The following is a 25,803-nucleotide window of genomic DNA, read 5'->3' as shown; positions in this document are numbered from 1 at the left end:
CCCCCCCGGGTGACGCAGTTCCGGCGCGCTCGCGCCTGCTTTCGGGCTAGTCGCGCCGCGGTGACGCGTTTGCGGCGCCGCCGCGCGCGCCTTCCTCCGGCTGAGGGGACCCTGAGAAGGCGGGTCAGGCCGCGCGCGCCTTCCTCCGGCTGAGGGAGCCGGGCACACTCTCCGTCCTCTGCGGCGCCTCTGCAGGTCGTCGCTTTTCCGGGGCCCCGAGAAGGCGAGTTCGGCCGCGCGCGAGGCCCTGGCGTGAGGCGGAGGCATGGCCAGCGTCCCGCAGCTGGTGGATGACCTGTGTGAGGTCCTCCTGCCGGCCGCCAAGGCTCCCTCGGGCCCGCGCCGCGGCAGCCGCGGGAAGGCCAAGCGGGGCCTCAAGAGGGTGGCCTATGACGCCCTGTTCACGGGCCTGTTTCAGGAGGAGGGTCGCGGGCTGCAGCCCGGCCTCCCGAGGCTGCCGGTGAGGAACAGGATCCTCATGCTGTCCTTCGACCTGCGGGTGGGCGGCCTGGGCGCCGAGGCCGACCGCCTGGAGGAGCTGGTGGAGGGGCTGGAGGCCGCGCCGCGCCAGCCGCTGGCGGAGCTAGGCGCGGTCCTGGAGCTGCTGGTGCGGCTGGCGGGCAGCGGGCCCCCGCGAGTGCGGCGGCGCCGGCGGGGCGTCTTCCTGCACAGCCGGCCGGTCGGGAGAGCCCTTCCCTACGGCGGCTACGACTGCGCTGACTTGAGCGAGTTGGAGGCGGACGTGCGGTCGCTCATCTCCGGAGAGGAGTCTCTGTGTCGAGACCTGGTCCGCAAGACGCGGCAGGTGATGGAGGCGGCACCGGGCACAGGACTGCCCGCCGTCGGGCTCTTTTCGTACGGCGACCCCTGCGGGGACAGGTTTGAAAGGGACACCCGCGTCTCGCTCTTCGGAGCCCTGGTGCACAGCCGCACGGCCGACCTGGACGTCCGCTTGGACCTGCCCCCGGTGCCGGACAGCGCAGACCTCTCCGGACTGGCCATCAAGGTAGAGTGTTTGCTCCCTGTCTGCGGCTCCTCGGGCTTGGGAAGCGCCTCGTTTGACCCTCCTTCAGCTGGGGCAAAGGAAGGACAGCCGGAGTCCAGCAGTGGGTTGAGCTTTGGGGTGGGGCTGCTGGTGCGGATTCCCCGCGGCCCCCTCTCCGCAGGCCCGAGTTACATGCCAGTGTTTTCTTGTGTTTGCCATTCAGTCGTTTCCCCTGCCCTCCAGTTGATGTTTTAATTCCCTGGTGGCTCAGAGGGTAGAGAATCCACCTGCAGTGCAGGAGACCCGGCTTCAATCCCTGTGTCGGAAGATCCCGCCGGAGAAGTATCCCACTCCAGTATTCTTGCCTGGAGAATTCTATGGACAGAGGAGGGCTACAGCCCTTGGGGTTGCAAAGAGTCAGAGGTGGCCGAGCACAGCGTGCTTGCTAAGCCGCTTCAGTCCTGTCCGATTCTTTGCAACCCCATGGACTGTAGCCCACCAGGCTCCTCTGTCCATGGAATTCTCCAGGCAAGAATACTGGAGTGGGGAGCCATTCCCTCCTCCAAGGAACCCTCCCGACCTGGGGATTGAGCCCTCATAGCTTGCTTCTCCCGCACTGGCAGGCTGGCTCTACAGCATAGCGCGCAAAATGAAGTAAGTCTGACTCCTCTCTGTGTACTCAAGTACTCAGCAGCCATAGGTGCCAAAAATCATTTCTCCTGGCTGTGTGTGCAGTGTTATATGCTTTTTTCTGGATGAAGTGGGATTTTTCAGACCTTGTTAATCATCCTTTGCCTTTGCATTTTGTAGCTTTGCTGAAAGGATGTGGTGTTACTGTTCAGTCGTTCCTTTAGTGGGAGACATTTACATTGTTTCCAACCATAATGCTATAGCAAACACCCTGGGAGAAGTGAATTTTTTCTGTGTCTGTGTGATTTTTTTTTTTATGCGGGGTTCCCCAAAATGGAATTTCCAGATCAGAGACATGTTATGGAAAATGTCATTGTAAGTTATGTTGAGGCTCATAAGCCTCAATAAGCTTGTGTGAAATTGGAAATTGATAATGAATAAATTTAATTTCTTAAATGACTCACTGGGGGCAAAAGCATGGCGTAGTAACTTGTGTGCTTGAGAAAAAGAGAAGAAATGTTCTGCCGGATCTTTCCCATAGAGTGAACGGGAGCATGTGGAAGGGTTCCTGGAACTCTTCTCACACTGGGGTGGAATCCAAACACCATGCCGCAGGTGAAGTCCTTTTCCCACGGGCTCCAGGTCCCTCCGAGCGTGGATCAGTCGGAAGATGAAGGGTTCCAGTCAGCATCCAATCTGACTCCTGACTCCCAGTCTGAGCCGGGCGTGACGCCAGACATTGACCTGTGGGACGCTGTACTCACCTACGAGGCCAGCAAGCGGAGATGCTGGGAGCAAGTTGGATGGTTTGTGAGCTTTTGCCCTAAATGCAAACCCTGTCTCTCCCCTGCCCTCGAATGTGGCCTTTACTCAGCCCAGATTGGGGACTTGGAAGTTTCAGTCAAGCTGTGTGCAAGTTGTCTGCCCTGAGAGTTGAGAGAACCACCAGGAGAAACCTACAGAAGTTTGCACTGAGCCAGTAACGGCTGCGGCTCACATCCTTGCCGTGGCGGCTCCTGGTCGAGGTGGCAGGCTCTGTGGTTGGTGCCAGGCACGGGGTGCTGCTGAGGGAGTGCTTCTCACACCTGGGAGGCCTGAGGGTGGTGCTCCCCTGAGGGAAGCCCGTCATCACAGTGTTCCCTGATGGGTGCTCTGATGCCGGGTCTTTCAGCCCATGGCGTGCTGGCGTCTCGAAGCCTCCCAGAGTGGGGGTAGAGGACCCATCTCCCACGTTTGGGCACCTATTCTCTGCTGACAGTTCTGTGGGATGCCAGCGTGGGGAGCACTGAGGGAGAGAGGCGGGGTTTGCAGGGAGCCGAGTGCCTTCCGACGCAGCCTTGGCTCCTGCGGGGCCTCCCCGGGACGAGCATGTGCTCGGGGTGTTGTGTGGGCCCTGCTCCTGCTGGAGGGGCTTTCCTGGCGTCCGCATCTTCCCCCAGGTGGGGCCCACTCCCGCTCCCGAGCACCGCCGGCACTGGTGGCTGTCTGGTCCTGCAGGAGCGCCTTTGCCCTGTGACTTCCTGTTTGGTCTGCACCTGTCTTGTGTGTACAGAGCAGACCTCACCACCTGCTGCCTGCGAAGCCCTCGCAAGTTTGCACACTGGCCGTCAAGCAGCACTGCTTTCTTTTCCTCTGCCAGTTCCCGATTTTCTTGGCTCAGTTTCTCAGATCAGTCTTTAGTAGGGGACATGATTGCTCAGCTGGTCAATGTTCTTGTTCCCTTTTGTGAATGCACTTAATCTCTTCAGTGTCCCCCTGAAGCAGAACTGACCCCACAGCTCCAGAGTGAGGACTGATTCTTGGTGTCCCTTCAAGGAGGATGGTGGCCAGTATGTTAGCCTGTGCCCCCACAGGAGACACCGGCCACCCCGCAGCTCTCCCACTGCCTCTTCTGATGTAACCGGATGCCCCTGCCCCTGAAGCCCGTTGCTCAAGTTCATTTGGAGAATCTTGGGAATCTGTTGCAGTTGGATCCCAGCCACTTGCTAGTTTCTTGCCAGGAACTCTGACAAATGGGCAGTCAGAGCTTCCTTGGCAGCCACAGCCCTTGATTGTGAACTCTGCCCTTGCCTGAGACCCCCAGAGGACCCCCGGCCTGGTGCTTCACCCTGCCAGCCAGGTTGGGTCCCCCTGCTGCCAGCACCTCAGCACCTGTCTCCCTTTCTGGGGAAGTGGTCTTGTGATGTTCAGGACCAAGTTCTCCTTGGGGACGAGTGTGAATGTGGTGTTTCCTTCACGGGTCCTCGTCTTTCAGCTCTCAGTGACCCCGGGAGAGTGGCCAGAGGCCGATGCCTGTGTGGGCACTGGGGTGGCACCCGCAGCACTGGAGCCTCAGGGTCCCTGGAGCTCCAGAGGCTCCTCTTCCCCTCCAGCTCTCCGTGCCCTGAGGAGCGCGGCTGCTGTCGTGGCCTGGCTGGCCCCCCCACTGATCTGGACACTCAGGACTGGCCCGCCTGCTTTTCCTGCCCGCCGGGCCATCCTCCGCTTGGCCAGCACTGCCTTCAAGGAACGGCGATTGGAGAGCGCTGCTCCACCTGCTACCCCTCAGCCCTGCCCACTGGGACTAGCTGTGGGCCCCTGCCCTCACCCCGTGCTGAGCCCAGAGCACCTGGCCCCTTTCTCCTCCCTTCTCTAGGCTTCCATGCAGGCCGCTCCCACTCCCGGGGACACTGCTCTGGGCGTGGCCTTGCTCCCCTGGCCTTCCTGACCAGCATCTCCGTTCCCTGGGTCCCTTTAGGGCCCCTGTCCTTGGCGGCACATCGCGCCTCCTCGCAGCCTGTGTCTCATAGCAGCGCCGGCCCTGTGAGGCTGGGCTCGTCCGCCTGACTGCTCTGGCCCTGCTCTTGCTGAATGCGGGAAAGGGCGCCTTATGGTGCACTGTCCATCAAGGAGCATTTTTGGTCTTAGCAAGTTCTAAGGTTTTTCCTGGGCTCCTTTTATTAAGAATCTACTTCCAGTGGGCTTTAAAAAGCAGCTGTTTCAGGCTTTCAGTGGGAGTTGGTGGTTTCCAAAGGAATGTCTAATAAATGGTGCTGTCTCTTTGGCCTCTTTTGAACAGTGTGACCAGGCTGGTAAACCCTGTTCTTGAACTTCCTGCAGAACCCCCGTAGGCAGAGGCCCTAGGGCAGGCGTGTGCTTTTCTCCTAGAATTTCAGGGAGCTTTTGGCTCTGTACGATCTTAGTGCTTTCTTGGGCAGAGGGTGATGACATCCTATGACATGAAGTCTAACATCTTAATCCTTTTGACATTTTCATCAGTGGCGTTAAGCACATCCATGTTAGGTGACCATCAGCACCATCCTCTCCAGAACTTTTTCATCTTCCCAAACTGAGACTGTCTCCATCACACCCTCACTCTCCACACTGTCCTCCCGCCCTGGGCCTCCGCATCTCCTTTCTGGGTCTGTGACTTTGGGGGCCCCACAGGAGTGGGGTCATGCAGCACTTGTCCAGGTGCATGGCTGGGTCATCACTCAGCCTTACGCCCTCAGGGCTCCTCCGTGTTGCAGCATCTGACGCAGTGTCAGAATCCCTTCCTCCTGAAGGCTGGATTAATGTTCCTCTGCGTGGACAGACCAGGTCTTTATCCAGTCCTCTGCTGACGGCCACTTGTGCGGTTGTGACTGTGCTGCTCCGGGCCCGCGTGTTGTTTCCCACGTAGAGGTCATCGCAGGCGAGAGGACCGCCATGTGCCCCGTGGGTGCGGGCTGGGTGGGGACACTTCCTGCGCAGTGCTGTCTGACGGGCCTGCTGACCGCAGACGGGGGCAGTGGAGAGTCTCATCTGGCCTTAGGCACCTCACGCCATTGAGTTGTTCTTTGTCCTGCCCTCTGCTCACCTAAGCTCACTGCTGCTCTGTCCCCACAGCCCCCCCGGCCACCGCGAGGAGCCCTACCTCACCGAGGCGGGCAGGGACGCCTTTGACAGGTTCTGCCGGCTCCGCCAAGGGGAGCTGCAGGTGCTGGGCGGGAGCCTCCTGCAGGCCCCGCAGCCCGTCCTAGTGAAGGAGTGCGAGCTGGTGAAGGACGCGCTCAACGTCCTGATCGGGGTCGTGTCCGCCACGTTCTCCCTCTGCCAGGTAAGGAGGCGAGGTGGGGCCAGGAAGCCGTCTTGGCAGCCTCCCTGGGGATGGTCTTCTTGTTTCAGTTTGAAACTGATTTCCCCACATGAATGGGACCACGAAGTGTTTGTCCTTTGTGTCTGACTTACTTCATTCAGCATAATGACCTCAAGGTTCAATCATGGTGTAGTCTGTGTCAGAATTTCCTTCCTTTTTAAGGCTAGAAAGTATTCTACACGTATGTCGTTGTTGAGTCACGCAGTCACGCCCGGCTGTTTGCGACCCCATGGACTGCAGCCTTCCAGGCTTCCCTGCCCTTCACTGTCTCCCAGTGTCTGCTCAGAATCATGTCCGTTGACTCAGGGATGCCACCCAACCGCCTCATCCTCTGCCGCCCTCTTCTGCTTCTACTTTCAGTCTCTCCCAGCATCAGGGTCTTTTCCAGTGAGTCATTCTTCACATCAGTGGCCAAAGGATTGGAGCTTCATCTTGAGCATCAGTCCTTCCAATGAATATTCAGGGTTGATTTCCTTTAGGATGGACTGGTTGGATCTCCTTGCTGCCCAACGGACTCGCGAGTCTTCTCCAGCACCACAGTTTGAAGGCATCAGTTCTTTGGCCCTCAGCCTTTGTTACTGTCCAGCTCCTATATCCATCCATGACTGATGGAAAAACCATAGCTTTGACTCTTCGGACCTTTGTAGGCAAAACGATGTCCCTGCTTTTTAATACACTGTCTAGGTGTGTCCTAGCTTTCCTTCCAAGGAGTCAGCGTCTTTTAATTTCATGACTGCAGTCACCATCTGCAGCGATCTTGGAGCCCCCAAAAAATAAAGTCTGACACTGCTTCCACTTTTTCTGCCCCTATTTGCCATGAAGTGATGCCATAATCTTAGTTTTTTTTAATGTTCAGTTTTAAGCCAAGTTTTCACTGTTTTTCACACTCATCAAGAGGCTCTTTCTGCCATTAGAATGGTATCATCTGCATATATGAGGTTGTTGATATTTCTCCCGGCAGTCATGATTCCAGCTTGTGCTTCATCTAGCCCAGCATTTTGCACGATGTACTCTGCATACAAGTTAAGTAATCAGGGTGACAATACACAGCCTTGACGTACTCCTTTCCTGGTTTTGAACCAGTCTGTTTTTCCATGTCTGGCTCTAATAACTGCTGCTTCTTGACCTGCACGCAGGTTTCTCAGGAGGCAGGTCAGATGGTCTGGTATTCCCACCTCTTTAGGAATTTTCCAGTTTGTTATGATCCACAGTCAGGCTTTAGCCTAGTCAACGAAGCAGAAGGAGATGTTTTTCTGGAACTTTCTTGCTTTTCTATGATCCAGTGTATGTTGGTGATTTGCTCTCTGGTTCCTCCCCCTTTTCTAAACCCAGCTTGTACATCTGGAAGTTCTCCGTTCACGTACGTCTGAAGCCTCACTTGAAGGATTTTGAGCATAACCTTACCAGCATGCAAAGTTAGCACGATTATACGGCGGTTTGAACGTTCTTTGGCATTGCCCTTCTTTGGAATTAGAGTGAAAACTGACCTTTTCCAGTCCTGTGGCCACTGTTGAGTTTTCCTAATGTGTTGACACATTGAGTGCAGCACTTTAACAGCATCATCTTTTAAGATTTGAAACAGCTCAGCTGGAATTTTGTTACCTCCAATAGCTTTGTTTGTAGTGATGCTTCCTAAGGCCCACTTGACTTCAGGCTCCAAGATGTCAGACTCTCGGTGAGTGACCACACCATTGTGGTTATCTGGGTCATTAAGACCTTTTTTCGTACAGTTCTTTAGTGTATTCTTGCCACCTCTTTTTAATCTCATCTGCTTCTGTTAGGTCTTTACCCTTCTCTCCTTAATCGTGCCCATCCTTGCATGAAATGTTCACTTGACATCTCCAGTGTTCTTGAGGAGATCTCTAGTCTTTCCTATTCTGTTGTTTTCCTCTGCTTCTTTGCACTGTTCATTTAAGAAACCGTTCTTATCTCTGCTCACTATTCTCTGGAACTCAGCATTCAGTTGGGTGTGTCTTTGCCTCTCTCCCTTGCTATGTGTATAAAGACCACATTTTGTTAGCTGTTTATCAGCTGATGGACGCTTGGGTGGATCTCAACTTCTGACTGTTTGAACAGTGCTGTTGTGAACATGGGTGCATTTAGTTCTTCAGGGTATATTCCTGGGAGTGCACTTGCTGGGCCCTGTGGTGATTGTTTGGTTTGTTTATTCGGCTGCACCAGGTCTGTGGTGGCACACGAGATCTTTAATTGTGGCATGCAGGGCCTTTTTAGTTGCAGCCTGTGGGATCTAGTTCCCTGACCAGGGAGCGAACCCGGGCCCCCTGCACTGTCGTGCCCCAGTAATTCTGCTCATTTTCGGAGCAGCCAACGAACTGTTTCTCACCTTGGCTGTGCCCTTTTCCGCTCCCTCCAGCAGTGTGTGCGACTCAGGGGCTCCAGTTTGCTACATCCTCACCAGTACTCGCTATCCCCCCACTCCTTTTTTGGTAAATAATAGCTGTCCCAGTGGGTGTGAAGTGGTGTCTCATAGTTTTTTTCCCTAAAATCCAAATGCTTAATTTTTCTATTTTTTAATTGGAGGATAATTGCTTTTTGGTGTTGTGTTGGTTTCTGCCGTACAACAATGAGAATCAGTCATGACTATATATGTGTATATATACGTATATGTGTGTGTGTGTGTATATATATCTATATATGTATTGGAGAAGGCAGTGGCAACCCACTCCAGTGTTCTTGCCTGGAGAATCCCAGGGGCAGGGGAGCCTGGTGGGCTGCCATCTATCGGGTTGCACAGAGTCGGGCACGACTGAAGCGGCTTGGCGGCAGCAGCATATGTACGTGTATATGTATATCCCCTCCCTATGGAGTCTCCCTCCCACCACTGGCCCCCACTTCTCCCCCGACTCAGGCTGTCACAGAGCGCCAGGCTGGGCTCCGTGTGTAACATGGCAGCGTCCCACTGTCCTGTCCTGCGTGCTCAGTCATGTCTGACTCTCTGAGACGCCGTGGCTGTAACCTCCCAGGCTCCACTGTCCGTGGGGTTTCCCAGGCAAGAACAGCGGAGGGGGTTGCCATTTGCTACTCCAGGGGATCTTCCCAACCCAGGGATTGAACCCGCGTCTCTGGCATCTCCTGCACTGGCGGGTGAACTCTTCACCAGTAATGCCGCCCACTGCATAGCTGTTTTATGCTGGTAGTGTACCTGTGTCTCATCATAATTTAGACTCCCATTCCCATCATGGGCACTGCCCCTGAGCACTTCTTCGCTGGTACATCCCTTTTGGGAGACAGTCTGTTAGTTTTTCGTCCTTCGCCGCTTGTTTTGGTCAGAGAACGGAAGCGTGCTCCCCGCTGTTCTGGACGCTGGCGGCACGAGTGCCGCGCCCACAGTGAGCACCTCAGCCTGCAGACTGCTGCCTCCTGCTGTGCCCTTGCCGCCCTTGCCCCTTGAGCTGTAGGAGTTCTTGATGCATTCTGCATATTAATCCCTTACCAGATATATGATTTGCAAATGTTTTCTCTCATTCTGTAGGTTGTCTTTTCACACTCCTGATAGTATCCTTTGAAGTACAAAGTTTAATTTTGGTGAGGTCCAGGTTACTTTCTTCCTTTTGTTCCCTATACTTTTGGTGTCATATCTAAGAAATCACCAAACCCAAGGCCTCTGTGTTTCCACCCAAGAGTGGCACAGTGCTGGCTCTGTTCTTTCTAAATAGTTTCGTGTCTTCGTTTCTCCTGGCTGCACTGGATCCTCATGGCTCTGCTCGGGCTCTCCCTGGCTGCCGCGAGCAGGGCCTCCTCTTCACTGTGGTGCTCAGGCTCCTCCGTGCGGCGGCCTGTCTCATTGCAGAGCGTGGGCTCTAGGCGCTTTAATCTTTTGCGTGTGGATATTCTGTTTGCCCAGCGCCCTTTGTTGAAAAGGCCCTTCTCTCCCCGCTGTGTGCTCTCGATACCCTTACGCATCACTGACCACATGTGAGCTGTCTGTTTCTGGGCTCTGCTCTCTCCATTGACCTTCATGTTTGTCCTGATCCCACTCCTGCGATGTGTTTTTGTGGCCACACCCCTCATCTTGCAGGATCTCTGTTCCCTGACCAGGGATTGATTCCGGTCCACGGCAGTGAAATCCGGAATCTAACCACTAGGCAACCAGGGACGTCCCCCAGTTCTACACTGTTTTGATGACTAAAACTTTGTAGGAAGTTTTGACCTTGGGAGGTATGAGTTCTCCACCATTTTTTTTTTTTTAAGATTGTTGTGGTTATTTGGGGCCCTTTGCAATTCATTCCAATTCCAAAGAAAGGCAATGCCAAAGAATGCTCAAACTACCGCACAACTGCACTCATCTCACATGCTAGTAAAGTAATGCTCAAAATTCTCCAAGCCAGGCTTCAGCAATGAAGAGCTGGTTCATCAGTGAACCGTGAACTCCCTGATGTTCAAGCTGGTTTTAGAAAAGGCAGAGGAACCAGAGATCAAATTGCCAACATCCGCTGGATCATGGAAAAAGCAAGAGAGTTCCAGAAAAACATCTATTTCTGCTTTATTGACTATGCCAAAGCCTTTGACTGTGTGGATCACAATAAACTGTGGAAAATTCTGAAAGAGATGGGAATACCAGACCACCTGACCTGCCTCTTGAGAAGCCTGTATGCAGGTCAGGAAGCAACAGTTAGAACTGGACATGGAACAACAGACTGGTTCCAAATAGGAAAAGGAGTACGTCAAGGCTGTATATTGTCACCCTGCTTGTTTAACTTCTATGCAGAGTACATCATGAGAAACGCTGGACTGGAAGAAACACAAGCTGGAATCAAGATTGCCGGGAGAAATATCAATCACCTCAGATATGCAGATGATACCACCCTTATGGCAGAAAGTGAAGAGGAACTAAAAAGCCTCTTGATGAAAGTGAAAGAGGAGAGTGAAAAAGTTGGCTTGAAGCTCAACATTCAGAAAACGAAGATCATGGCATCTGGTCCCATCACTTCATGGGAAATAGATGGAGAAACAGTGGAAACAGTGTCAGACTTTATTTTTGGGGGCTCCAAAATCACTGCAGATGGTGACTGCAGCCATGAAATCAAAAGATGCTTACTCTTTGGAAGAAAAGTGATGAGCAACCTAAATAGTATATTCAAAAGCAGAGACATTACTTTGCCGACTAAGGTCCGTCTAGTCAAGGCTATGGTTTTTCCTGTGGTCATGTATGGATGTGAGAGTTGGACTGTGAAGAAAGCTGAGCACCGAAGAATTGATGGTTTTGAACTGTGGTGTTGGAGAAGACTCTTGAGCGTCCCTTGGACTGCAAGGAGATCCAACCAGTCCATTCTGAAGGAGATCAGCCCTGGGATTTCTTTGGAAGGAATGATGCTAAAGCTGAAACTCCAGTACTTTGGACACCTCATGCGAAGAGTTGACTCACTGGAAAAGACTCTGATGCTGGAAGGGTGGGGCAGGAGGAGAAGGGGACGACAGAGGATGAGATGGCTGGATGGCATCACGGACTCGATGGACGTGAGTCTGAGTGAACTCCGGGAGATGGTGATGGACAGGGAGGCCTGGCGTGCTGCAATTCATGGGGTCACAAAGAGTCGGACACGACTGAGCGACTGAACTGAACTGATGGATTTTAGGATGAGTTTTTCTATTTCTGCTAAAAGCATCGTTGGGATAATGATATGGGTGGCACTGAATCCACAGGTTGCTTTGGGTGAATCGTTATTTCAATATCTTTTTTATCTATCTGGCTGTATCGAGTGTTAGTTGCAGCATGGTGGGTCTTTGTTACAGCTTGTGGGGTCTTTCATTTCTGCTAGTGGGCTTCGTTGCCCGTGGCATGGGGGATCTTAGTTCCTGGGCCAGGGATTGAACCTGTGCCCCCTGCAGTGAAAGCATGGAGTGCTGGGGAGTCCCTGGGTGTATTATCCAGACATTATTAGATACTCCAGTCCATGAACATAGGATATCTTTGCATTTATTTAGGTCTTTAATTTCTCTCAGCAGTGTTTTCTAGTTTTCACTTTAACAAGTCTTTTGCCTCCTCAGTTAGATTTACTCTAGTACTTTATTCTTATATTGCACTTGTAAACGGAATTATTTCTTACTTTCCTTTTTTGGATTGTTCATTGCAAGTGTATGGAAATACAAATGATTTTTGTATGTTGATTTTGTATCCTGGTACTTTGCCGAATTCGTTTAACAGCTCTAACACGTTTTGTGGACTCTTTAGCTTTTTCTGAATATGAGATCATGTCCCCTGCAAACAGGTCATTTTACTTCTGCCTTTCCAGTCTGCATATTAACATTTCTCCTTGCCTAACTGCTGTGTCTGGGACTTAAGTGTTACACTGAAGTGGTGAAAGCACGCGTCCTTGCCTTGTTCCTCCTCATCACTGAGAGAAGCTTTCCGTCTCTCCTGAGTGTAATGCGCGCTGTGGAGTTTTCACACACAGTCTTTATCTCGTTGAGCCACTTCCATTCTTTTCCTAGTTGTTTGAGTGCTGTTAATTGTGAAAAGGTATTGTTCAGGTGCTCAGTCATATCTGACTCTTTGCAACCCTGTGGACTGCAGCGTCCCAGGCTTCCCTGTCCTTCAGCATCTCCGGCAGCTTGCGAAAACTCATGTCCATTGAGTTAGTGATGCCATCCAACCATCTCATCCTCTGTCGTCCCCTTCTTCTCCTGCCCTCAGTCCTTCCCAGCATCAGGATCTTTTCTAGTAAGTCGACTCTTTGTATCAGGTAACCAAAGTATTGGAGCTTCAGCTTCAGCATCAGTCCTTCCAGTGAGTATTCAGGATCGATTTCCTTTAGGATGGAGTTGACTTGTGTCAGATGCTTTTTTTTGCATCAGCTGACATGGTCATATGTGTGATTTTTCCTTCATTCTATTAACGTATATTACATTGATTTTTGTATGTTGAGCTACCCTTGCATTCCTGAGATAAAGCCCACTTGGTCATAGTGTATTATCCTTTAACATGCTGCTAGATTCAGTTTGTTAGCACCTTCTCAAAGATTCTTGTGTCTGTGTTCATAAGGGATGTTGGACTGTAGTCTTTTCCTTGTAATGTCTGTATGTTGCTTTGGCATCTGAACAATACTGGCCTCTTAGAATTAGGAAGTATTCCTCCTCTTTAAGCTTTGGAAGAGTTTAATAACAATCGGTGTTCTTTTTTTAAAATTTATTTATTTGGTGCCCTGGGTCTTGGTTGTAGCACGCAGAATCTTTGATCTTAGTTTTGGCATGTGGGATCTAGTTTCCTGACCAGGAATTGAACCCAGGCTCCCTGCATTGGGAGTGAGGAGTCTTGGCCACTGGACCACCAGAGACGTCCCAACAACTGGTGTTCTTTAATGGGTAGAATTTACCAGTGAAGCCATCTGGCGTTGGACTTCTCTTTTTTGGGTTTTTGTTTCTTTAGATCTTTAAGTTCACGTGACATCGACGTTTACCATATTAACCTGCGGGAGCTGTCATGTCCTGTCAGTGGCAGCCTGCTGGCAGAAGGCTTTCTGTCTCCTGTGCCCTCTCTGTGTGTCTAGGTTTGGGGCTCCCGGTCTAGGGGTGCTCGGGGCAGTGCCAAGGTTGGGTGCCTGGGTGCAATGGGAGGCAGCACCACCCTGAGTGCCCCACCCCAGGGACTTCCCTTTTGTCCCTTCCAGCCAGCTCAGACCTTCACGGTGAAGCGGGGCGTCCATGTCTCAGGAGCGTCCCCCGAGAGCATCAGCAGCCTCCTCTCCGAGGTGGCCGAGTGTGGGACGCACTACGCGCGCCTCAGCCACTTCTCCCTGCAGCCCGCGCTGGACCCCTCCTGCAGCAAGGGCCTCGTGTTCCAGGTGCGGCCCTGCCTCACGCTGCTGCGGGTCCCCGGGTGCTGTATGCAGGCCTGCTCCAGGGCCCCTGCGCCAGGCCACATTCTCCTCAGTGACGTCAGAGTCTGTCAGTTGCCCTTTGGGAATGGCCGGGGACCACATCTTTCCTGGCCCATCACTGCATGGAAACCTGGGAGGATGTGTTGGGGCCGTGAGAGTGTGGGAGACAGCTGTGGCTAGTGCTGGGGGCTGTGGGCCGGGGGCAGGCCAGTGGTGTGGAGGGAGCACGTGCTGCCTGGTCCCCACCGGGCCTCTGGTGCGGGACTGAGCCAGGTCTGCCTGAAAGCCTTGTTATCAGTGCAAATGCTGGGCAGGCCCCCAGGACAGTGGGCAGCTGTGTGGGGGGCCGTGCAGCCTGAGAGAGAGCACAGGCACTGGGCCAGGCCCTTTGCACTTGGGCATCACAGCAGGGCTACTGGGGTGATGTGACGAGGTTCGGATTCTAGGATGGGCCAGAGCGGGGCTGGGAAGGCAGAGGAAAACCCAGACAGGACTACTGTGTTGACTGGGATGGAGGGCAGGGCAGCGGTCTCCTGGGTGCCTGACGTTTGCGCTGGAGCGCTCCGGCAGACCTCCTGGAAGTATGTGAGCCACGCTGGGGCCATGCTCCTGGGCACCACCCCGGATACCAGTGTCCTTGGGACCCCAGTGGCCTGAGTGGCCAGAGACCCTCTAGGACTTGGCGTTTGTGCACACAGCCCAGCTGCCCAGGATCTGCAAGGTCCAGATTCCTGGTGCAGCTGGCCTGGGGGGCTTACAGTGGGCTCGGGCTTCTGGCCAGGCTGGGTGTCTGCATGTGACCCGTACATGCCCATTCCTTGGGAAATGGAGCCCCAGGCTTGGGGGTGGAGGCCCAACTTTTTCCCACACCCAGGTATTTCTCTGGTTCCGAGCTTGGTGGCCATGCCCCTGTGCCTGGCCACCCTCCTTCTAGCCTCCTGCCCCACAGGCCTTCACCAGCGGCCTGAGGCGGTACCTGCAGTACTACCGCGCTTGCGTGCTCTCCACCCCGCCCACCCTGAGCCTCCTGACCATCGGCTTTCTCTTCAAGAAGCTGGGACGGCAGCTCAGGTAAGTCTCGGCGTGCGACTTGGTGGCTGATGAGGCAGGCATGGGCCGTGCTGGGTGATGGGCGGCCTCCTGGTTGGAGTCTGGATGGCCCTTGACCAAGCTGAGTTCATGAGGTGCCCACCAGCAGGCCCAACCCAGGATCAGGGCTCCTACCCGACAGGCTCACAGGGGCCCTGCAGACAGACCTGGCACCTGCACTCAGGAGCTGGTCAGTGAACATGGGCAGAGTGCCTGCTGGCAGGTGCCATCTGGAGAAGGCAGAGTGGAGGGCTAGGGGTTGAGGGGTGGGTTCAGTGGAGAGGAGTTCCTGCAGGCTGAGGGGAGGAGTGTGGAGGCCCCAGGGCTGGAGAAGGGGCGTGAGGGGGAGGCTGAGCCTGGAGGTGTCTGGAGGGCGTGGTGGGAGCATAGCCTGGAGTGGGGTAGCGAGGCAGGGGGCCCAAGGGGACTTGGTAGCCGTTCAGGATGGCAGAGGAGGTGACCTGGGGGAGGCGGTGGGTGCAGGAGGGGCTCTTGCGGGGGAGCAGCAGGAGTGGGGGAGGGCCGTGGACTCAGAGTCTCGGCCGGACCTGGGAAGGAGGTGGGGCTGCATGGGGTTCCTGGGAGGGGCCTGACAGGCAGCTCAAAGCTGAGCTTCTTGAGGTGCAGGCGGTTTTAAAGCCGGACTATGCGGACAGGCAGGGGAGGGCCTGGGTCTTCTGCCCACCTGGTCTCCCTGCCTCTGTGTGTAGGTACCTGGCTGAGCTCTGTGGCGTTGGCGCCACGCTCCAAGGCTCCGGTGGTGGAGAGCCCAGGGCTGCCTTCCCCACGGTGAGGGCTGGCGGGCTCCGGGGCGGGCAGGGCCCCCCCTGCTGCATGTGGCGTGGCTGAGCCCCCCTTGCTGTCTGCAGGGTGTGAGGCTGCTCTCCTACCTCTACCAGGAGGCCCTGGACAACTGCAGCAACGAGCATTACCCAGTCCTGCTGTCTCTGCTCAAGACCAGCTGCGAGCCCTACACGCGGTGGGGCAGGGCGGGAGCGGGGCAGGCTCTGGGGGGGTGGGCTTGGACTGCAGCCCCCCACTCCCAGGGCGGAGCTCTCTACCCTGTTGATGTCCTGCCCAGCTCACGCCCCCTTTCCACACGCGTGCAGGTTCATCCACGACTGGGTCTACAGTGGGGTCTTCAGAGATGTTTATGGCGAGTTCATGATCCAGGTGAACCACGAGTACTTGGGCTTCAGAGGTAGGTGGGGGCTGCTGCTGGGCGGGGACACTGCTGTCGGCCAGGTCAGGGCCGCACTGGTCGCAGGCCTGAGCGGCCATCCCACGTGCAGACAGGTTTTACTGGACCCACGGCTACGTGCTCATTTCCAAAGAGGCGGAGGACTGCGTCCCCATGTTCCTGAGCCACATTGCCCATGATGTGTACGTCTGTGGGAAGACCATCAATCTGCTGAAGCTCTGCTGCCCCCAGGTGAGGGGCAGAGCGGCCGGCCTCCGCCAGCCCCACGCTGCCTGCCCATCTGCCCTCAGCCCAGGTCCATAGTGTTCCAGCTCGGGTTGGGTGACCTCAACCTCAGTCCCCTTGAGAGTTTCATGAGCGGCTCTGTTGAGTTTCTAGTGCTCCTTCAAAGATGGGAGGAAAGCTGAAGGCCTTTCAGAGGCCAAAGGGGCAGTGGGCTTCTCCTGCTCCCCCACCTTGGAAACTGCCCCAGAGGGATGGGAAGGGCTGTGTTGGCAGGAGGATGGACCCAGGGGTCATGTGAGGGGTCCCAGGGCTTGGCCGTGCCCTGGAGCAGAGGCCTGAGCTGTTGTCCATGCAGCCAAGGCCCCTGGAAGATGGCCAGTGGCAGTGGGTGGGACGGGCAGCCCCTGCAGGAGGTGCTCTCTGGTGTCCGGCCAGGCTGGCGGGTGTGGACTGGGGGCTCCTGGCAGTGCAACAGCCAGGTGCAGGCCAGAGCAGGGGCAGCGGCCGGCCGAGTGCAGGGCTGAGAGGAGCAGGCTGGAGCGGCCAGGATGGGCTCAGGGCTGCTGAGGGGGCTACAGTATCCATGAGCCCCCCAGGAGCTGCCCAGGTGTTGGCTGTGGGGGGCGGGGCTACATGTGGGCGGGACTGACCTCAGGGAGGCCCTGTGGGTGTGTCTGGGCCTTCCCACCTTTTCCTGGAGCCTTTCTTGTGGGAGCCAGGCCTGGCCTCTGCTGCAGGGTGGCCTGGCCCTGGGCGGAGACCCACACCTGCTGTTCTGGAGCCGTGGAGGGTGTCAGCGGGGCGCACAGCACTCCTGAGGCAGGCTGTCCACGTGGGTCACCAGCGGGAGGCGAGGCGGGCTGTGTCCGTGAGCCCCTGGGCTCACGCGCCGCCCCCCACCCAGCACTACCTCTGCTGCTCGGATGTCCCGGTCCCGCGCATCTCCGTGGTCTTCTCCCTCGAGGAGCTAAAGGGCATCGAGAAGGACTGTGCCGCCTACGTGGGCCGCATGGAGAGGGTGGCACGCCACAGCTCGGTCAGCAAGGAGGAAAAGGTGAGGGCACCGCAGCCCGGCCTTCCCTGGCACCCCCCTCCTCTCCTCCCGGAGTGGGCTGGGCGCTAGGCAGCCCCACCCTGGCCGGGCTGTGGCTCCTGGCCTCAGTGGCTCCCTTGAGCCCCCGTCCTGCTTAGAAGGGTCCGGTGCACTGAGGCCCGAGCTTTGAGGGTCCTGTGTCCTGGGGAGGGGTTGATGCAAATTCTTGGCACCTGTGGGCAGCAGGAAGCTGTGGGCAGCAGGAAGCTGTGGGCAGGGCAGACTTCTGAGAACCAGTCGGGTGGAGGGGCGAACCCTGGGGGTGCAGGGGGCTGGCCTCTGTGGGAGGGCCAGGGTGGGCATGAAGACTGGGGTCTTGGCCCCAGATCGCTCTGAGAGAAGGTGTCACCTGCCTGGGGACCAGCTTCACTGCCTTGCAGGACGGGCACTGCACCCCCAGACCCGGTCTGAGCATACCCCTCTCCCTGGCTGTCCCAGGGGTGGGGGGTGAAAGGTCAGACGCATCAGTCACTGGTGGTGTTTTTCAGGAATTACGGATGGAAATTGCAAAGCAAGAATTAATTGTCCAGGCCCGGGAGGCGGCGTCCAGGGTCCTGCAGGCACTCAGCGGTGCGTGTGGCTCACCTGCCCCTCTATGTCGAGGGCCTCCTGCGGGGGCTCCTCACCACGGACCCTGGCTGTCTTGTTCCAGATCGGCAAATGTCGGAGCGGATGGTCTCGGACGCCCGGAAGCGAGAGCAGTTCCAGAGGCTGAAGGAGCAGTTTGTGAAGGACCAGGAGGTGGGGGGGCTGGCCCAGGGTGGGGGGGTGGGCCCGAGGGGTCGACTTCACTAGCGGGGCGCCTGTGGGGTGTTTTGCAGCGACGTCGGGCAGCCAGGCAGGAGGAGCTGGACGAGGACTTCAGCTATGCCCGCGAGCTCCGGGACCGGGAGAGGAGGCTGAGGGCCCTGGAGGAGCAGCTGGAGAGGAAGGCCAGGTGGGTGGCTGGGGGCACCATGGCCGTGCCAGCTCAGCCTTCCTGGAGGTCGCGGCTGGTTCGGCCTTTGTGATGGTCGGTTGCCCTTTTGCCAGTGCCCGGGCACCTTTCAGGCGCCTGTCTCGGGGAGCAGTGGCAGTCTGAGCTCGCTCTTCTTGCAGTCGCCCTCTGTGGGCTGGGGTCCAGGCTCGGTCCACGCTGTGCTCGCATCCTGTCTCTCTGTCTCCTTGAAGTTAAACTGCCTGTTTCTTAAATCTGCCTTTAAACCTGTTAGCAGCCTGACTGAGAGACAGGGATTCACCCAGCACGGCTTCCGGGAGCATCTTGTGCTCTGGCGTGCCTCCTCCCTCCCTGCATTTCCTGAGCTGCCAGCACAGCTGGCGCCTCAGAAGGAGCCCCGCTCTTTCCTCGGCCGGTCAGTGGTCCTGACCCTGGGGCTGTTCACGGAGCGCGACAGAGCCAGTCAGCGCTGAGTGCACGCGTGTCCGTGTGCATCCGTGCTGACTCGAGTATGTACACACGCGCGTATGATTGACGTTGTTCTCTCGTTTACGTTTGGAGGAAACGAGCTGTGGAGGGAGTGTCCCTGGCCTGTGGCAGCTGAATTAAACATGGCCAGGCTGGGCTTGAGACCAGCTTCGTGTTGGTGAGAGAGCCAGCATCACTGGCTGTAACGTGGCCAGCTTTGAATTAAGTGAGGCGTTCCCGCTGCCTCGTGCCGTTGGCATCACCTCCTGACGCTCTGGAGCTGGCGCGGCAGTGGGAGAACCACCTCCAGTGAGGAGCGAGGTCACACCTCAGAGGGTTTGGGCCCCCGGCCTGCACTGCTCCCTGTGCTTCAGGCTGTGGGGGAGCTCGTCTGGGGTTCACTTTGAGTGACTGCACTGTGCCTGCCCGCCAGGGGCTCCCATTTGGGGGGAGAGGCAGAAAGACCTGCCCAGTGAGGCCCTGCAGGTGTTGTGCGGGCTCCAAGGGGCCAGCTGCCCACCTAGGGAAGGTGCTCGGGGGTAGGCTTCCCATAGGGGGCCCCCGCATGGGGCACTGGCTGGACAGTGGGGTGACTGGTGGCCCATGCTGTCTGGGTGGCTGCAGGCAGGCGCTGGTGGATCATTACAGCAAGTTGTCTGCAGAGGCAGCTCGTCGGGAGCAGAGGGCACTGTGGAAGGTCCGGAGGCACCGGCTGGCCAGCGCACGGCTTCGTTTTCTCCTGGAAGATGAGAAACGCACTCAGGTGTTGCCACTCGTCACCCAGGAGCTCTTCTCTGGGCTCTCGGGGACTCAGGAGCCCTGAAGTCACACACAGACCCACTGTGTGCCCACTGCGGGGTTTGGGTAATGCTCTCACCAGGTGCCCAGAGGGGCGTGACCAGGAGAGGCTGGGCTGCCCTCAGGTGACGTGGGCGGTGCCACATGCCAGCCAGGCTCTGGGCAGCGCCCTGCTGCATCGGTGCGCCTGCAGGCGTGGTGCCGGGGCTGGGGCTCTCACCCCCCAAAGCTGCCTCCTCACGTTCTGCTGGTTCCATTTCAGGGGATGCTAGAGGCCGTGGCTGAGGGGAGGCCCCTAGAGCAGCCAGCCGCGCTCCCTGGTGCCTGCTCCCAGACAAGTGCCCACTCATGGGCAGGGGACCAGGTAGGACCCAGGCCATGGAGGGTGGGCTCTGAGTTGGCTGCCCTAGGCCTGGCATGTGTCCCCACTGTCCCCTTTCATGGGCTTGAGTGTTGGGTGCAGAACTGAACCTGGGGGACAGAAGCAGACACCAGGGGGAACCCATGTGCGTTTGTGTTTCAGGCTTCCTTTCTGGGCCCTGTGCCCCGCGACAGAGGCGGCAGCTGTGACCCCGGGCGAGAGGAGCCGAGGGAGGCAGCCCCGGCTGGCCCTCATGGGCAGAGTGTGCTCACGCTGCAGCCTCTTGAGTCTCCAGGAGCCGAGGCCTATCGTGCAGGGCCCGGGGCAGGCTTGCTGTGGGGGCAGGCAGAGGAGCCGGGGCCATTCTCCATGGGCCTCAGCCTCCGAGACTTCCTGCCCGCGGCCCAGGGGGCTGAGCCTGGGCTTGGCAGGGCAGCCCCCATCCTGGAGGAGGCGCTGCAGACCATCGGCTCCGACCTGCCTCCCATGGCTCCGTCCACAGCAGGGGACTTGGTGCCTGTTGGGCCACAGGAGTATGACTTCAGAACCATCCTGAGGCCCGCTGTGGCCGCCCCAGGTTCCACAGGGGCGCTCCAGACTGCAGGAGGCAGCCCGGGCAGCAGGGGGCAGCAGCCGCAGGAGGACACTCAGGTGCCGCTGAGCACGTGTGGCCCTGACCCCCCACAGCGCCCCTCCCCCCAGGAGGAGCGCTGCCCGGCCACTGCGCAGGTCCTTGGGGCAGAGCCTGGTGTTCCCAGAGGGGTCTGTGCTTCTGGAATGACCCCCTCCCGGCCACGGTGGAAAGTCCATGGACACGTGTCTGACGCCAGCATCAGGGTGGGGGAGAATGTGTGGGACGTGGCCCCCTCTCGACCACGGTGGAACGTCCACGGACATGTGTCTGATGCCAGCATCAGGGTCGGGGAGAATGTGTGGGACGTGGCCCCCTCCCGGCCACGGTGGAATGTCCATGGACACGTGTCTCAGTCCAGTGTGATGCTGGGGGTGCTCTCAGGGGAAGCCGAGCCCAATTTGTCCAGGCCCCCATTGGGCCCGCCTGACCCTGGGCCCCAGTTGGGCCTCAGCTCGGGAACCCAGGGACTTGCCCAGGAACACATGCCACGGCTGCCTGCGGAGACAGCCTCAGGCAGCTCCAGCGCACAGGTGGCCGGACCAGGCCCTGGCCACGGGGAGGAGGGTGGCCCCCAGGCCTCGCTGTCTGCTGAGGCTGTACCTGCTGCTCTGGGAGACAGCACCCCGGAGGAGCCAGGTCAGTGGGACCCAGAGCCGTCCTGCCCCTGGGGGCGTTCTGTGAGCCCAGGACGGGGAGGACCAGTGGGGAGGGGGCAGGTGTTTGGCCCTGACCCTCTCTCCTGCCCCATTTCTTCTGCTCAGGCCTGGGGATGAGCGAGGACTCCAGGGACCTCTCTCCCGGCTCACAGGTCAGGGGTTGGGGGGTGTGCTGGGCCTTTTGTGGGCAGGCACGGCTCTGTCCTGGGACTGGTCAGGGCGGGTGCGGTCTGCCTCCTGGTCCCTCCTCTCAGATGAGGGAAGGAGGCGGGTCCCTCGAGGCTGGGTTATCTTAGGAGGATGCAGACGTCCAGAGCAGCCCAGACCCTGGCGAGGCGGCAGCCCAGCTCTGGGACCGGGAACAGGCCTACCTGGCGGGCCTGGCGGGGCACTACCGCCTGGAGCAGTACCCAGACAGCTACGATGCCATGTGTGAGTGGGCCGGCCACAGCGGGCAGGCAGGAGGCAGCCTGGCCCCGTGTCCCTGGCGCGTAACTGCAGTCTATCAATCACCCCGCAGCGGAGCCTCCCGTGGCCCGCCTCCTGCACCACGGGCTTCCCCGAGCCTTCGCCCTCCCCGAGGACGCCCGGGTCCCGTCAGACGCAGACGAGAGCGCCGTGCAGCTGAGCGAGCTGCTGCCGCTGCCCGTGCTCATGAAGCACTCTGTTACCGCCCCGCTGGCTGCCCAGTGAGCACCTCCTGACCCTCTGCTCCCTCCGCGGCCCGGCCCGCTCCCCCTGCCCCGCCCAGCTCCGCCCCCCGACGGTCAGTAACTCCAGGCCCCTCCCGCCAGCGTCTCCCTGGTGAACAAGGCCGTGGTCGACTACTTCTTCGTGGAGCTGAACCTCGGGGCGCACTTCGAGGCGCTAAGGCACTTCCTGCTGATGGAGGACGGAGAGTTCGCCCAGTCCCTCAGCGACCTGCTCTTCGAGAAGGTGAGCTCGGGCGGGCCAGGCGCCAGAGGGGCGGCGGGCAGGCTCTGGACGCTTTGGGACGCTGTGTCCTGTCCCTGCAGCTTGGGGCGGGCCAGACGCCCGGAGAGCTTCTCAGCCCCCTGGTGCTCAACTCGGTGCTGAGCAAGGCCCTGCAATACAGCCTGCACGGCGACAGCCCGCACGCCGCCAACCTCTCCTTCGCCCTCAAGTTCCTGCCCGAGACGTTCGCCCCCAACGCCCCGGACGTGCTGAGCTGCCTGGAGCTCAGGTACAAGGTCAGCAGCGCCCCCTGGCGCGGGCGGTGGGGGTGGTCCCGGGACGCAGCTGTACTGAGCCGGCCTCCCTGCCAGGTCGACTGGCCTCTCAACATCGTGGTCACCGAGGGCTGCCTGAGCAGGTACGGGGGCATCTTCTCCTTCCTGCTGCAGCTGAAGCTCATGATGTGGACGCTCAAGGACGTCTGCTTCCACCTCAAGCGCACAGGTGAGCCTGGGGGGCCCGAGGGGCCCGCTCCGCCCGCGGCGGCACTCACCCCTGCCCTCCCCGCCCCCCCTCAGCGCGGGTGAGCCAGGCGGCCGGCTCGGCGCAGTTCCGCCAGCTGCAGCTTTTCAAGCACGAGATGCAGCACTTCGTCAAGGTCACCCAGGGCTACATCGCCAACCAGATCCTGCACGTCAGCTGGTGCGAGTTCCAGGCCAGGCTGGCCTCGGTGGGCGACCTGGAGGAGATACAGCGCGCCCACGCCGAGTACCTGCACAAGGCGGTCTTCAGGTGAGCTGCGGCCTGCCCCCGCGCGGCCCCGGCTCGGGCGCACCCACCGCAGCCCCCGCCTCCCCCCAGGGGCCTGCTGACGGAGAAGGCGGCGCCGGTCATGAACGTCATCCACAGCGTCTTCAGCCTGGTCCTCAAGTTCCGCAGCCAGCTCATCTCCCAGCCCTGGGGCCCGGCCGGCGGCCCGCGCGGCCCCGAGCACCCCAACTTTGCCCTCATGCAGCAGTCCTACAGCGCCTTCAAGTACTACTCCCGCTTCCTCTTCAAAGGTGACGCCCCCCGGGGCGGGGGAGGGCTGGGGCCGGGGCTACGCCGCTCACTGAACCCGCCCCTCCCCCCGCCCCGCCCCTCACAGTGGTGAGCAAGCTGGTGAACCGCGGCTACCAGCCCCACCTGGAGGACTTCCTGCTGCGCATCAACTTCAACAACTACTACCAGGACGCCTGAGCCCCGGCTCGGCCGCAATAAACGTGTACCCGCCCTCCAGCCTCTGTCTCCGGGGCGGGCGGGGGCGGAGCAACCACGCGGGGCCACTGAGGAGGCTGCCGGTTTATTGGGGGGCCGCGCCCCCCTCCACCCCCGCCAGGTGGGTGGGGGCCGCGCGGTGCGGGCGTGGGGCATGTCATGGGGAGCAGAGCCTGGGGCAGGGGTGGCGAGTCGGCGTCGGGTGGAGACGGGTCAGGTCCTGACTGGACGTCTCCGCCGTCACGGAGAGACGGGAGCGGGAGCCGCCTCGTGGACTCAAGGGCTCGGCCCCGGGGCCTCCTGCGCGGAGTCCCCAGGGCGGTTACGAGGATCACGTCACGCACAGCTCTGCCGCCCAGAGCGGGGGCTTGCTGCTGTAGGAGCGCCGCCGGCCGGCCGCCCCGCCGGTCTCCGCGGCCACCTCGCTGGCCTCCGCGGCCGCCTCGGGCTCGACAGCCTCTGCCTCCCCGCCGTAAGGGGTCTCCAGCAGCTTCAGCCCCCGCCGCACCTGCAGAGGGGTGGAGAGCGAGGGGGGCTGTTGGGGACCGGCCTCCTCTGCAACTAGGGAAACGCGCGGGCGGGGAGGTTGGGGGGGCGGGCTGGTGTGGGGGAGGGGGCAGGCGGCCCTTGCCTCCGAGAAGTCACCGCTCTCCGCAGCTTCAATGGCGCCCTGTGCAATGTAGTTCCTCAGCACGTACTTGGGGTTGTTGGCGCGCATGACACGTGTGCGCTCGGCCTGCCAGGTGGCTGCGTCGCCGCTGGCCTCCCGGTCCTTCTCCAGCCGGGCCCTACAACCCACTGGGCGTCAGCCGCGTAGCCCGGCCCGCGTTGGGGTCGGCGCGGGGGAGGGGAGGGGCACCAGGGGGAGGGCAGGGGGCACCTGTAGTCGTGGAGCCACGCAGCCCAGCGGCTCCTGTTCTTGCTGTGCAGCTCGGCCTCGCTCAGCTGCTCTAGCCGCGACTGCTGCTCCACGCGCTCCAGCTCCCGAGCCAGGCTCGCCCGCGTGCCGATGAGCGCCAGGAGCTGCGGGTTTGACTGCGCCAGCATGAGCATCATGGCCAGCTGCCTGCGCGGAGCGGGCGCGTGAGGGGCCCCAGGCCGGCCCTCCCGGCCTGCCACACTGCTGTGCTCGGCCCCGCCAGGGCGGAGCCCGGGTCCGGTGGGTGGGGCAGATGGGGGAACGTGTCAGGCCCGTCCCCTGATGTTGACCCCGCCCATGGAGAACACAGCTGGATGCTCCACCTGGGGAGGGGGCAGGGCAGCCCCTGACACCCCCTTCTCAGTCACCCTGGCTCTGTGCTCAGCAGGTCCTGCCAGCTCAGCCTCCCTCACACTGCCGCACTAGATTCCCGCTGGGCACCAAACTTGATGGGCTGAGTGTGGGCCCCGCCCCCAGGACACAACGGTGTGGAAAGCCTGAGGGGCTGGCGACTGCGGGCCACAGCCAGGCTCTTCCTGGAGCCTCCCTGGAGCAGAAGCCACCATGCCTGACCCTGTGCTGCCTGGCCCTCATCCAGCTTCAGCATCGCGTCCTTTCCTCTGGCTGGCGGGCCTCAGGGCTACAGAGCCAGGGTCTGACCACCCATGGCTTTATTCTAAATATTCCTCCCTTTTCTGGAAACAAATTCCCGGGAAGCAAGACCCAACCACGCACCGGGGATCCATCTGGGGTCGGAAAGCAAGCCTCAGCTCCTCCAGGGAGGCACACTGTGCAGTCAGCGCGGCCAGGAACTCATCCAGGTCTGGGGACTCCGGCGCAGCTGGGAAAGAGCTCAGCAGGGAGAAGGAGTTTGTGAAGTCAGCCCCTGGAACACAAAGCTGCTCAGGGCACCGCCCCGTCACCAGACGAGCACACGTGTTCATCCGGCACACGCGTGTGGAGCCCTGCTGGGCGTCAGGGCAGGGGTTCCTGACCCCCCCACCCCCACCCGGCCTGTTCTGTGCCGCCAACTTGGTCCCCACTCTGAACCTGACAAGTCACGCCATCTTCCAAGGCCTCTAAGCCCAGTCTCTTCATTGGTGACCTGCATAAACAGTCCAGGCACTGAGGCGGCCCTGGCCCCCATCACTGTCTGCGCCTTCAGCGCTGCACGCTCTGGGAGCTGCAAGGTTGAGCCAGCAGAGGACACGAGCTAACAGGTGTGTCGCGTGCTGTCCTTGGCCTGGCTGGCTACATCAGTGTCACCATAACCCCTAAGGAAACGGGCAAAACCAGACAGAACAGGAGTGGGGAACCAGAATGGTGTACACAAAAAACCACCTAAACACGAGCGTGGCGACAGAAAACAAGGGGCAAAAACGGTGCAAGATGCCACAGCGAAGGGCCGATTCTTCCTCATCTGCAGCCCTGTGGAAAGTGAACGGACTAGGGCGCTGCCTGGCCCCGTGGTCAGCGCTGCGCATTCACTGTCAAGGAGGTGGGGTCAACCCCTGGTTGGGGAACTAAGACCTTGAGAGGACCCCCCCAGCCAAAGTAAATGGATTAACGTCACTATTCAAAGAGCAAAGACCAGCAGGATGGATACAAAACACGGTCCAATGGCAGGAAGACACTGAAAACACTTAAGCTGAAGGTGAAAAGATGGAAGAAACACACCAC

The 25,803-nt window shown here is 59.0% G+C and overlaps 2 protein-coding genes across 6 annotated transcripts in view; one reads left to right on the top strand and one right to left on the bottom strand.

The window, feature by feature from the left end:
• Nucleotides 40-23,429, top strand: TUBGCP6 (tubulin gamma complex associated protein 6). 5 transcript variants are annotated; one of them, XM_018048942.1, is made up of 25 exons: nucleotides 45-1,006; nucleotides 2,258-2,421; nucleotides 5,483-5,693; nucleotides 13,361-13,534; nucleotides 14,520-14,641; nucleotides 15,370-15,448; nucleotides 15,529-15,638; nucleotides 15,769-15,860; nucleotides 15,952-16,091; nucleotides 16,990-17,139; nucleotides 17,667-17,748; nucleotides 17,831-17,919; nucleotides 18,000-18,115; nucleotides 19,208-19,346; nucleotides 19,644-19,745; nucleotides 19,905-21,012; nucleotides 21,138-21,184; nucleotides 21,329-21,464; nucleotides 21,553-21,721; nucleotides 21,827-21,968; nucleotides 22,049-22,243; nucleotides 22,319-22,451; nucleotides 22,526-22,739; nucleotides 22,809-22,982; nucleotides 23,095-23,429. In XM_018048942.1, the coding sequence occupies exons 1-25, from the start codon at nucleotides 266-268 to the stop codon at nucleotides 23,426-23,428; spliced, it is 5,163 nt and encodes a 1,720-aa protein (XP_017904431.1). In that variant the 5' UTR covers nucleotides 45-265; the 3' UTR covers nucleotide 23,429. The 5 variants fall into 5 exon arrangements, 4 of the variants coding, with proteins under 4 accessions (XP_017904430.1, XP_017904432.1, XP_017904431.1 ...); XM_018048945.1 differs by having other exon boundaries at nucleotides 46-1,006; nucleotides 22,809-23,008; nucleotides 23,095-23,225; XR_001918140.1 differs by lacking the exon at nucleotides 23,095-23,429 and having other exon boundaries at nucleotides 40-1,006; nucleotides 22,049-22,236; nucleotides 22,809-23,008.
• LOC102183674 (selenoprotein O) overlaps nucleotides 23,274-25,803 on the bottom strand; it is a 19,693-nt gene continuing 17,163 nt past the window's right edge. Inside the window, exons 6-9 of the mRNA XM_018048946.1 lie at nucleotides 24,859-25,009; nucleotides 24,085-24,270; nucleotides 23,836-23,992; nucleotides 23,274-23,712 (exon numbers count right to left, since the gene is read on the bottom strand). Coding sequence (XP_017904435.1) covers nucleotides 23,527-23,712; nucleotides 23,836-23,992; nucleotides 24,085-24,270; nucleotides 24,859-25,009 — 680 coding nt within the window. The 3' untranslated portion in view covers nucleotides 23,274-23,526. The remainder of the gene's footprint in view (nucleotides 23,713-23,835; nucleotides 23,993-24,084; nucleotides 24,271-24,858; nucleotides 25,010-25,803) is intronic.

The sequence above is a fragment of the Capra hircus genome, chromosome 5, assembly GCF_001704415.2.
Source record: "Capra hircus breed San Clemente chromosome 5, ASM170441v1, whole genome shotgun sequence".
NCBI classification, from domain to species: Eukaryota; Metazoa; Chordata; class Mammalia; order Artiodactyla; family Bovidae; genus Capra; species Capra hircus.
This window is presented reverse-complemented; position numbering and strand designations above follow the sequence as displayed.

What these genes read in the sequence shown, in the direction of transcription:
- TUBGCP6 (XM_018048941.1), top strand. Translation starts at nt 266, where the DNA reads ATGGCCAGCGTCCCGCAGCTGGTGGATGACCTGTGTGAGGTCCTCCTG. An exon ending in CGAGTACTTGGGCTTCAGAG is followed by an intron (nt 15,861 to 15,951) that starts GTAGGTGGGGGC and finishes TCCCACGTGCAG; the next exon opens with ACAGGTTTTACTGGACCCAC. An exon ending in AGTTTGTGAAGGACCAGGAG is followed by an intron (nt 17,920 to 17,999) that starts GTGGGGGGGCTG and finishes GGTGTTTTGCAG; the next exon opens with CGACGTCGGGCAGCCAGGCA.